Here is a 12,817-nt window from a genome sequence, read left to right as displayed (position 1 = left end):
AGCAGGTAACACGCCTTGTGTTCTGAAATTCCTGTCTCCTGAGAAAATGACTCTGTAAGATCCTACAGATCCTGTTTGGCAAGGGACAGGAGGGAGGGAAGAGGGGAAGAAAGGGTTGGGCTAATATAGGCCTGAGCATGAGAACCAGCAAAGCTCTTTAGTTACTTATTTGCATGTCCTATCTTGTCTAACTTTAAATATGATAAGCCAAATAAAAAAATCCGAAGCCTTTCTCTCTGAAATTATAGAGTTGTTCAATTTTAGAAGAAATGGGAAATGACCTAAATGTTCTGCCATGTTGAACACCTTGGGAAGATAGTTGTATGATTCCCACTTGGAGTATATTCATTATCCAGCATAACCTGAACAGTCACATTGATGCCATCTAGCGGTGTTTAGGGGAACCTTACACAGCGGACATTGTGAAGGACAAACGGTCTCATGTTGAATGGTTAACCGCACAGACAACTTAAAACTCTGCAGCTCATCTTGTTGAGAGAGGAATCTTGCCCAACAGACGGACACTTGAGAGAAAATATGTTTGCTAAGCTACCAGTAGCAGCAGACTACATAACAGGTTTAATCCGCCTCAAAGTACAAAATATGTTTCGGTTCTCATCCAGAACTTCAAGCGTAGGCCTATGTCTCTTTCAATGCTTAACCAAGAATTCAACAATCTATAATATAACGAATATACTAACACTATCTGTTTAAAGAACATTTTGTATTTGTAAAACTAAAATCTACTTAACACTAGCAAAAAAAAGTAGTTATACGCACGTTTATTTGAATGAAATGTGTCTGGGAACGTTTGGTTAGTACGAATTGGAGTTTAAAGGAACTTTAAAATAGTACCTCACTATGTAACACTAGCTTCTATTTGCTAGCGCTCCAACAAATTGTAAGTGATAGGCTAAGGGGCGGGACATCCCTTAGCGGTTGAACCAATCAGAGCAGACTGGGCTCTGGTTTCAGACAGAGGGTGAAAAGAGGTGCTGCACACAGGCAGTATGAGACAAATAGATACTTTTTTGAACATTAAAGCATGAAAACATGTCAAAGCAGAAGCACAAAATACAATTATGTAACCTGAACATTAGCATAATAGGTATCATTAAGTGATAAAGAACAACTGGCCATGAGAAGGCAAAGAGAAAACTATTCTCAAGCTGCTGCAAAACAAGTGCACATTGTTGTCTGAGGTTACAATAAAAGATAATAGCAATTCTGAATACCTCAAACAAGACAGAAAACAACATTTAAGTCAATTTTACTGAGGCAGTAGTAATTAAAAACACCAGTGGTACAGAAGGATGGCCAAGCCCTCTGGGAAAGTTACTTTCCTTTGTCTAGTCTGTCAAAAGTTAAATCACTGTCAACATATCATGAAGCATTTTGTAAATAATTTAAATTGCAGCTCTAATCTCATGAGAACATGATTGCTTGGAATGGCTGTGTTTCTGTTGTGAAGAAGCATGATTCATTTTCTACTTTTTGTTCAACTTCTTTGTATTTAAATGATCAAAGATCAGTGAGTTAATTGTATTTAAATTATTGTTTGGTGGGTGTTCTCCCAAGCTGGTGTGACAAAACAGAACAGATGCCTTGCTGTAAAATCTTTACATCGCATGGTACCAGTGAGAATGCATTCACAAGTATAGCCCTTTATTAGTACACACTTTTAAACTCAGTTTCTGTATTATACCATATAATCTTATTTGGTCTCGTAAGTAATATCAGTTTTTGCTTCAAAATTCATTAGTGGGTGTTTCTGCCGTTTTGTTATTTTTTTTCATTGTATTGATGTATAATAAAAGGGGCTAGCTAATGAATATTTGTATGTTTACAGTCCCATAAATGAACATTATAAAATATTGTCTGTTGATAGTCTACATATAGTTGCAAATAGTAAAACTATTTGCAACTATACAAAATACAGAAAAGGAAATTCGAGACTAACATTTCTAAAAACAGTTTACCATTACGAACTGACCTGCTCATCGTCACCTTTAAAACAAAATGTGATGCCAGTAAAAAGTGACCGCTTTCGCCACCTTCACATTTCTTTTCAGCACTGTTGTGAGTCTCTTCCATTTGCACTTGTCACATGCTTTGGAGAGGTCAAAATATTCCACACAGGTAGCACTCTTGTGCACCGGTTGAGATCATCCAACAGGCCCTGAATAAATGAGTAATGAAGAGGAACTGATCAGCAGATTTGGAGGCAGTGTAGCAGTTTAGAAAGAGTCTGTTCTGCTGACGCTGAAGTCCAGTGGAGTTTCCCAGTAAAGTGACAGGAAAATAGGGAAAGACAGGTTGTTCAGTAACACACTTTCACGCTCTGCTTAGCTACCCCTGCTTAATGTGCTATGCAACTTGAGTTCAGTGTGATCATATGTATATGTTTCTGTTGAGGGAATTCTTTAAAAATTAAAAAAAGACACTTTCCTTTGAAGAAGTCTATAGCCTCAATAATTGCAATAATAACATTTCACACGAAAATAGTACCTGCTACTTTTATTATAAGGTTTGACCAATAGGTGGCACCAGAGTGGAGGCCATGTTATTTAAATATATAAAAAAGATCATCACATGTTGTCACACATTAGATCAGCTTCTCTTTGTTAGATTTGGGACATCAGCCTCAGCTACACATGCCCATTGCCTTTTTTTTTATTTACATCAACATAAATCAAACTATACATAGTATCCAGGAATATTATGGGAATATTACACATAATATTACAACAACAAACCCTGATTAGCATAAACACACTAAGAGCCTGAAATATAGTTTCCTTATGATATATTTAGTCAAAACAATAAACATTTCTGTATCTCCATGGTGGTGAGGAAAACAATAATGGGGGGGATTTCTGGTGCATATGCAGCAAAGTAACATAATCAAAGGCAACAGTAATTATTCCTCCGTGCCTACAAACAAGCTAAACATTAGCTTTAGGTCTCATGACCGACCTGGAGAGGCGTGTACTCCACAGCTCGTTATATAAAGCCGGTGCAGACTCCCCTCCTATAATAACATCCAACCTTCACTTTGAATAATAAAGCTGCTTCTCATCTCACATCAGGACACACTAAGTGCGTTGGACCCAAAACACGCAGAGGTGCACTTTCGTCTCACATTGTAAGTATTTTTCTCTCTCTCTCACTTTTCTTTTGTGTTGTCGCTCGATTTTAATTATGCAAGAGCAGCTAAGGGGATTAACATACCGCTATTTGCCATGCCGATTATGAGTTAGATCAAAATGACTGAATTGTCCACTTCTATTTTTATTTTTAAGTGTATTTACATGTGATAATAACATGAATTTTAGACGCTACTAAAGTTGTGTGACGCTCAACCTGTTGCTACACGGACACATTTAGACAAAGCCAAAACATTACAGCGATCTATTTCAATGCATATGTAACATTGTTAAAATTGTCTGGATTAAGTGCTGCTTAAATGGAAAACACCATAGCAACAGATTAATTCATCACAGACAAACACCAAGCAGCCCCAGTGAGTTCTTAATAGACACGGGGGGAGACACTATGCAGAGGACACACATGGATTTAATTAGCTAATAATGTCTGAATCTGGTTGTCTTAAATATTAGAAAAACCCCATTTAAACACACCAGGAGATTACAGGAGTTCTTCAACATGTCAAACATCAGTCCATATGCAAATGTTTACCCTAATAATAACACTGGGTGGCACATTTACTTGATATGACTATATTCCTTAGGATTTGTGGGAAATTAATGTTTATAAGCCTGTGAATTGCATAAGATTTAAAGATATTCATAGTCTTCTTCCTGTTTTTGTGTCATGTGTTATGATTGACGCTACAGAAAGGTTATGCTCTAACAAAGTGATGCCAAACTTTAATGTGGCTAACACGGTTATAAAACCCTTTATCATAACCACTTCCCTCTGCCACACAGATAATAGACCCTAAATCATGCCTGCAGAACAAAATGATGCATGCTGTTTTGTCCCTGTAGGTAGTTCTTGTCTTGTTAATGTGTAACCTAACTTTGTTCTCGAACCAATAAATAAGAAGCATTAACCACTAACTCATGTGTTTGTGTTTGTGTTTGTACAGTGTGTATCATCAGTGGCTCGCTGTCACAATGGATGTCTCTCCTGTCTCTTTATCCTGTAATTTTATGATGAAGCCTACAGACAAACCCTACATACCTAGCTAGCAATACATTTAGATTTCTCCCCATTCATTGCAATTAAAACCTAAATAAGGGGGAAGTTTTTTTAAATTTATAAACAAATAATACCTCATTAGTCACAGTTAAACCAGAATAAATTGGCTTTGTTTGACTCCAATTGTTTTACATTTTTTAAATCAATTTGCAAGTAGTAATGGATACAACCACATTAGCAACCCTGACTGCTGCCACTACAGTGGCTGTGGCCTCAGGGACCGCCATGACAGACTACATGTGGCTGTTGGTGTTAGGCTTTATCATTGCCTTCATCCTGGCTTTCTCTGTGGGAGCCAACGATGTGGCCAACTCCTTCGGTACTGCAGTGGGCTCCGGAGTGGTTACCTTGCGTCAGGCCTGCATCCTGGCCACTATCTTTGAGACGGTGGGCTCAGTGCTACTCGGGGCCAAAGTCAGCGAGACCATCCGGAAGGGCATCATTGACGTGCAGATGTACAACGGCTCCGAACACGTCCTGATGGCCGGGTCGATAAGTGCGATGTTTGGTAAGCATTCACATACATTACATAGAAATGATTTGAAATGGTGCAAATAAAATAAAGTAAAGAGATTTTTTACAAGTGAATTTAGAGACTGCAAGAACAGGCCTTGCTCATGTTTTTGTCCCACAGGCTCTGCTGTGTGGCAGCTAGCTGCATCATTCCTGAAGCTCCCCATTTCTGGAACTCACTGTATTGTTGGAGCAACAATCGGCTTCTCCATGGTAGCCAGAGGTCACCAAGGGGTCAGATGGATGGAGCTTCTGCGCATTGGTGACTATTTGTTTTTGTCCACAACATTGTTAAACAAGTATGTGTTAAACCCAAACATACAAGTGTAGCCTAAAACGCATTTGTCAATGTTCTTTCAAATGTATTTTACAATCCAAAGTGGCGTCGTGGTTCCTGTCCCCGGTGCTGTCAGGCATCATGTCAGGAGTTCTATTCTATTTGGTTCGCAAATACATTCTGGACAAGGTAAGCACTCACCGTGTACAAGATAAAGAAGGATACTTTGAATAATAATGTCTAGTTATTAATGGTGGTGCAAGTGTTAAAATCATTTTCATAAGTTAAAATACTCCATAAAGAGTACAAGTCATGCATTTCACAGGATACTTGTTCAAAAGTAACCCTTCATTATTTTCAAGAAGTATTTAAAGTAATACATATAGAAGTATTCATTCTGCAGAAAAACTGTCTCCTTGGAGTGACATATCATTATTTAGTGCCCTACGCAGCCTTAAACAACCTAAGAATGATTTCCAACCAAATGGTCAAAAGAAAATATCTAAGTAGTATTGAGATCATTAATGGTGAATAGTAAAAAAAAAAAAAGAGAGAGAGACTTATGCTTCTGTTGTGGGATTGGCCTTTTTTTCAAATCTGTGTTTCTTGTTACATACTGGATAACCTGTGTCTCCTTGGGCTTAACTGAAGACATCTGGGAAATTGAGAGGGGGAAATGTCCCTTTGTTGTGACTGCATAAAAAATCCTGCTCTCACATATGATTTCCCCAGGCTGACCCTGTACCTAACGGACTCAGAGCTCTTCCCATCTTCTACGCCATCACTATGGGCATCAACCTCTTCTCCATCATGTTTACAGGAGCCCCAAGTAAGTTCCATGTCCACACACCACACTCATGTTTCTTTTCATTCACTGCAGCAGCTGTTGAAAGCCCCGGAGCAAGATGAGATCTGAATAAATGTCACAGGAGACACAGAGAGGTGATGACTTCTTAGGAGAACGTTTTTGTTTTTGACGATATTTCATCAACCAAAACCGTGTCTGCCTTGGCATTTCTATTTAATGAAGTGTTCCCTAGATAATGCCAGCGGTCAACCCCACATTCAAACTTGATTGCAAACCACCAAAAACCACCCAACTTAACCAGAATGAAGTGAAACCAGTTGAATGGGAATTTGAGAAACTTACAACTATTAAATGGACCATTTCCATTCCTTTTTGTTTCATTTGCAGGATTGAACTTATGGAGAAGTCAACTGGCCTGGGCCCTTCACTGAAGGCTGCAGGCCGGTGTGTGTGGTTCAAGACTTTAACACACCATAACTCCTGCTATGCAATAATACAGCGTAACACAGCAGTGAAATTCTCACACTGATACCGCAAACATGTTCCAGACAACATTTTATTTTCTGACACAGAGATAAACACTTTTTGTTTCAATCAAGAATGTTTCGTTGTTTATGGCTTCACATCCGTGTTGACAAGGAAAGCTACTACTTTTAATCTGTGGCCTTTTGATTTGTCATTAACCTGCTGTTGTCTACAAGAGCAAACAGGTAAGTTTTATCTGTGAGGAAAAAACCCAATATTGTAATACTAACCTGCATTACCACATCTAATTCTAGCAATTCTAGCTATTCTGTGTAAGCATTCAAAGAAAATGAAAGACTAAAAGTGTCCTTACAGTGTATTTTATCTGTGGGCTGCAAGACTGGATTTGAAACACTATCTGATTCTAAGGGGTGTGTTTTTACTCTGATATGGCTGTCTGTAAGAGTGATGTAAGCAATTGGAACAGTCCGTTAGAACATTTTAAACAAAACTTGTGAAACGGAGGATAAGATTAGTCACTCTGGACAAAGACTCACTCTTGTTCTCTATAAGGCTCAATATGTCAGAGACCCGTTAGATGTTACGATATACAGCCGCGGAAAAAATTAAGAGACCGCTTCAGCGTTATCTTTTTCTCTTGTTTTATTATTTCTCGACATGTCTTTAAGTGAAATGATTTTTTTTAAATATTGTATTCCATAAACTACTGACAACATTTCTCTGTGTTGAAATTTAACAGACACTGGGAATGGCTGCCATACATGTAGAGATAAGGATTTAAGAAAAATTTGGAGTGGTCTATTAATTTTTCCGCAGCTGTATGTAAAAGAAGGCAACAGTATAGGAGCATACAATTACTAACAATTTATTTTGTCATGATTGTGAAAGGAGCAGTATCTGTTCTTAAAGAAGAAAGAAAGAAGCATTTAAGTTTGTGTTTCTTCTTTTCTGAGACAGATTTTTTTTCTCATTTCCCTTTCTGGTGTGCACAGTGCTGGGTTTTGACAGAGTGCCGTGGTGGGGAACTCTGTGCATTGCGTGGGGCTGTGCCTTCATTACAGCTTTGGTCGTTTGGTTCTTTGTCTGTCCGTTCCTGAAGAAGAAAATCAGACGTAAGTAAATCTTACACTTTCATAAATTCTCAAATGCATTTTAAATGAAAATAAAGGTTTGTATTCATACATTTAGTTATTTTGGTATTTACAAGACCATTCTTAAGTAGTTAGGAACAATTAAGTCTGATCAATCAGAGCAGACTGGGCTGGAGAAAGAGGTGCACGGGCAGTATAATACATTAAAAAAAGCACCTTTCGAGCATTAAAGCACGTAAACATGTCACAGTAGACTCACAAAATACAAATATAAAGACCGAAAAATAGCATAATATGTCCTCTTTAATGCACTTCAGGAGAAACAGCTGCTTCTCCCTGTGAAACACCATTAATGGAGAAGAACTCCAGCAAACCAGCATCAGCCGGACCGCCATCAACTCCTCAGGACCCTCAATCCCAGGCGCCCCCAGTAGAAAGTCAGAGAGTAGCTTTCAAGCTGGGAGGCTCAGAGGAAGCAGATTTGGACAACAATGACATGGAAACCAAAGACTTGGATGCCAGCAATGGTGAGGAATGAATGGTTTGGAAGTAATTCCCTAATAAATGTTTCGTAGGAAATCTTTGAAATCTCAAAATAGTTTACCTCAGATGTCATAAAACCGCAATTAATTCGGACAAAAGTTGAATTACAATAAACTATTCCATAGGTGTGAATGGCAGTGTCGGGCCCATGATGATCACTGATCCTCACAGTGGACGGTCCCACACCATCCACAAAGATTCGGGCCTGTATAAAGACCTGCTGCAGAAACTTCACATGTCTAAGGTTGGTGACTGCATTGGCGACAGCGATACAGAGGAGCGGCCCATCAGGAGGAACAACAGCTACACTTCCTACACCATGGCGATTTATGGCATTCAAGGAGATCCTAAAAACAAGGAGGTTGATGGTGGGCTGCAGGGAAGATCCAGAGTAGACAGTTACAGCAGCTACAGCTCGGCAGTGACCAACGGCAGTGCAGTCAAGGAGGAGAGTGTGACGCAGGAAGCCGCCATCGAACCTGCTTGTGAAGAAGATGAGCTAGAGGTCGACCAACCAGCTGTCGCCATGCTTTTCCAGTTCCTTCAGATACTCACAGCGTGCTTTGGCTCTTTCGCTCACGGAGGGAATGATGTCAGGTAGGGTTAGTTTCTCCTGAGTTTTTTCACTATGTGCTTTTTATTCAGATGAGTAACATAAGCCGTTTTTATTAGCAATGCAATTGGGCCACTGGTGGCTCTCTGGCTTCTGTATGAGAGTGGCTCTGTGATGTCCAACGCACCGACACCTATCTGGTTGCTTCTTTACGGCGGAGTGGGCATCTGCGCTGGACTTTGGGTATGGGGACGCAGAGTGATGCAGACCATGGGCAAAGACCTTACACCCATTACACCATCCAGGTTTGCCAGTCATTTATATACCGTGACAACTCAAATTGTAAGATATTTGACAGTCAAAATGTACTGATGTTTCTTTTGTTGTGATTTAGTGGATTCAGCATTGAGCTAGCTTCAGCGCTCACAGTTGTTGTGGCTTCAAATGTTGGTCTTCCCGTCAGCACAACCCACTGCAAGGTAATAAAACTCTAAACTTGGAAAATTCAGTCTCAATCTTGTTTTGAAATTTGATTTCCATTCTTTGGGTCACAATTAGTTTTAAGAACAAATCTTGAATCATAATATAGGGGTGCTCATTTCCAATGTGCTCCAGTCGTGCACTAACAAAGATTGAGGGAAATATAGCTTAAAAAGTTGTGTGTATACAAGGTTGTGGAGTTAAAATGACTGAAAAAATGATATTAAATGATAGCAAAGATGGTCTCACAAACACGCAAACATTAAACAAAAGTCACATTGCTATATAAACACTTTTTACTGGAAAGTTTTTCCATATTTCTTAATTCTCATTGACTTCAAGAATAACCAGTTCAAGTTATATATATATAAAAGTGCCGTCTGCTACATCAGATTTGGTTTGACGCCTTTTTATTTCTCAGGAATTGGCAAAGATTTTACTCAAAGGAACACTGTAAAACTGGTATTATAAGTGATGTCTTAATAAATAAAAAATATAACTTGACACAACTTCGTCTTGGTGTGTAGGTAGCTGAAAAAGAATGAAAATAAAATGAGATAATAAAACCAGCTCTTTTGGCTCTCAATATTAATTTGATATCCTGTATATAACTTTAAAAATACTGTTTACATTTATCAAAAGTAATAACCAACAACCTATTATAGATAAACATGTTGTTTACGAAGTTCAATCAATTCAGAGGATATGCATCCTGATTTCCCTTTATTCTTGAACAAAATGATCACATCTGACTAATATAATGCAAACACAGGTGGGATCTGTGGTGGCCGTGGGATGGCTGCGCTCCAGGAAATCAGTCGACTGGCATTTGTTCAGGAACATCTTCATCGCCTGGTTCGTCACGGTTCCTATCTCCGGGCTGATCAGCGCTGCCATCATGGCTCTATTCATATATGTCGTGCTTTGAGCTGCTCAGATTCACAGTTTTTGTATGACTCACTGATAAAACGGTGTTAATAAACACGCTCCACCTCGTGTATTAAAATGATGTTTATAATATCATTCAATGTCTTCTCAAGGTGGAGCCAATGATTTTATCTCATACCAATGTGTCCATGAATGATTTGGATCTAATGCCACTGTTCACTTTTCTAATATCCTGTGATTTTGTGTATCCCTATGTATATTTGTATAAAAGCAATGTGTATTAAAAATCTGATAATTCCATTTTGACTGAAAAGTAAATAACAGTTATATTTTATGTTTGCATATTTTAATGTAACAAACGAGTTGCTTGATTTGAACAGTTTCAATGTACAATTCTCACTATTAAACATTTTCCACTGAATCTGATTTAGTTTGTGTTCATGTGGGAGGGATGGGTTATTTAAAGCCCACAAATATTATTCTTGACAAAGATTCATTGTTTTTAAAAAAACAAAACACATATTTTATACTCCCCTCAAGGAATGTAAAGGTTTAATATTCTCCTAAATAAATAGTGTTAATATTAGTTTATTTTGAACATGGTTCAATAAAAAATGACCCTCAGCAATACAAAACCACAAAACATATGAATGTTTTTCTTAAATAATTTCTCCTGAAGTTTATTTTTCATTTAACAAAATATTTAAATGCATCATATACTGTATATAAGCCCGAGGCATCCTCAAACACAAATATAAAGGTCCCATCTTTTTTCCCCACAATTATAGATAAAATGCATGTTTTCTGAATGGAGATGTCCACTCTCACAGTGACGTCAGACATGAATAAAGCAGAACAATTCATTTGCCATGCTGTAGACAGTCTGTGGTTTGTACATTTATAAACACAAATATTTGTATATTTGTACTAGTCAGAACGCATCACAAATAGTGAGTTTAAAAACACCAGGGACTGTATGATTATTAACTTTATTTGTTTGCTCATCCACAGTGACATTAGATGCCTCAGCAAAGGAAATGTCTTAAAGTTGCTGTTTTGTGTTATATTATCTAAGGGTCACATGGAGTGATCATTAAGGTCTGATGCAAAATAAAAATTAGAAATAATTCCATTGATAAAATGCTGAAATGTTATGAATTCTTGCTATATTTTTTAATAAAATACTGAAGTGTATATTTAATACCATACTAATCAAGCAAGTTAGTTTTTTTGTTTGCACTGTTGTGTGCACTTTTGATGTTGATGGTTAAACTAGTTAATGCTTAACATGTTCTGAGTTCTGAACATGCCATTTAAATGTAGAAATGCTTTTGGCCTATGTGTCTTGGTCCAATACAATGCAACATGTTGTTGTCATGCTTTTACTAACTATGAAGTCATATGTTGTTGTATTACTTGACTGTAACTATCAACATGATATACATATTTAAAGACATGTTTTTCCTGGTCCCTTATTTTGGATCATTTTCATCAACCGAACCCAATTCTTAACAAATAGCCCTGCCCTACACTGTTAGGGAACGTGATAGTCCCACATGAAGAACTGTATTTAACCAAAGGAGATGAAAAAAAAGAAAATACAAGATACAACATAAACATTAAAAACTGAAGAGAGAGTTACATATTTTCAGCCTTTTATTGAAAGCATTCTATTTTGCAGTTGCCATGTTGCTTGTAACGGGGTAATTCTCGGCTCCACTTTAATCAGTTCTTCACAGCATGCTGCAAAAGGAAAAGAGCTTGAGTCTACACTCCAGCAATTTCAATTTCATTTTCTCTGAAAATAAAGATTGACTTGGTGGAATACTGCACACATACAAGATAACACTAAGGAGGGGAAAAAAGAACCACATAAAGCACATGCATGAGAGGATAAATAGAGGGATGCTGAATGTGAATATGTTACCACAAATGTTCACATTTTTGCACTGCCCTGTTGATCCCAGATAACTTCCTAAGGATCACCATGAGATGAAATTAAATAGAATGAAATGAAACATAAATCAGTTGAAGGAAAAGTTATTACAATGTAAAACAAATAAAGATCACAGATAAAAGAAAATACATTTCTCAAGCCAAACATTGTTGTCAAATGACAATTTAAACAATACATTAAGTATAAGTCTTAAAATTAAAAGTGGAAAATAACTTATATGAAAATTAAAGTACAATAACATGAAAAGGAAACTCAACAAGGATAATGCAAACATAAACAATAATTGTTAAACACCACAAACTACTGTAAGATGGAGAAAAAAAGTTTGTTGGATGAAAATAAAAAAAAGACATTGTCAAGTTAGAATTTTCAAAGTAAATTATACATTACATTGCATTACATGACTTTTCAGTTGGCTGACGCTTTTATCCAAAGCAACTTACAATAAGAGCAAAAAACATAGAGAATCAAACTCTGAACAACAAGGAAAGTGCAGATAAATTCACTTACTGGTGACTTAAGTAGTCAGTAAGGCCTAACTCTATATAACATTTTTGTATACTACATTAAAATCATGAGATATAAAACTGAATTGTAAAATATAAACAACATTACACATGATGAAATTAAAGTACAGTGATAGTTCAATCTCAAATAAAAAACAACAACAAAAAGAACCATGACCGTGTTCACATTAATGCAAAACATAGATGAAATTAATTGCAAAAAGGAAACTTAGCAAAAAATTATCAAATAGTGTTCTTAAATAAAATAGAATATTTGAAGAAACTTCCCTGTAGGTGTTCCTGTAAGACCACACTCAATAAACAGGAATCTACAATTACAGGAATATTACATTACCCAACTCTATTAAACACTACAAGCATAAAATGTATTGCAAGCTGGAAAAAAAGTAATAAATAAATAAACCCTTAAAAATGTTAACGTAAGATCTATCCAGCTATCTGTCTGTCTGTCTGTCTGTCTGTCTGTCTGT

The 12,817-nt window shown here is 37.1% G+C and overlaps 1 protein-coding gene across 1 annotated transcript; it reads left to right on the top strand.

Moving 5' to 3' along the window:
• The first annotated feature begins 3,020 nt into the window (after positions 1 to 3,020).
• Positions 3,021 to 10,284, top strand: slc20a1a (solute carrier family 20 member 1a). The gene is made up of 11 exons (XM_063897730.1): positions 3,021 to 3,145; positions 4,112 to 4,732; positions 4,859 to 4,999; positions 5,118 to 5,203; positions 5,747 to 5,843; positions 7,301 to 7,420; positions 7,717 to 7,926; positions 8,068 to 8,539; positions 8,615 to 8,800; positions 8,890 to 8,974; positions 9,748 to 10,284. Exons 2-11 carry the CDS (start codon positions 4,384 to 4,386, stop codon positions 9,901 to 9,903), a joined length of 1,902 nt encoding a protein of 633 aa, XP_063753800.1. The 5' UTR covers positions 3,021 to 3,145; positions 4,112 to 4,383; the 3' UTR covers positions 9,904 to 10,284.
• The last annotated feature ends 2,533 nt before the right edge of the window (positions 10,285 to 12,817 follow it).

Source organism: Eleginops maclovinus, chromosome 12, assembly GCF_036324505.1.
Source record: "Eleginops maclovinus isolate JMC-PN-2008 ecotype Puerto Natales chromosome 12, JC_Emac_rtc_rv5, whole genome shotgun sequence".
Taxonomy (NCBI): Eukaryota; Metazoa; Chordata; class Actinopteri; order Perciformes; family Eleginopidae; genus Eleginops; species Eleginops maclovinus.
The sequence above is the reverse complement of the archived record's forward strand: the minus strand, read 5'-3'. Positions and strand labels throughout refer to the sequence as shown.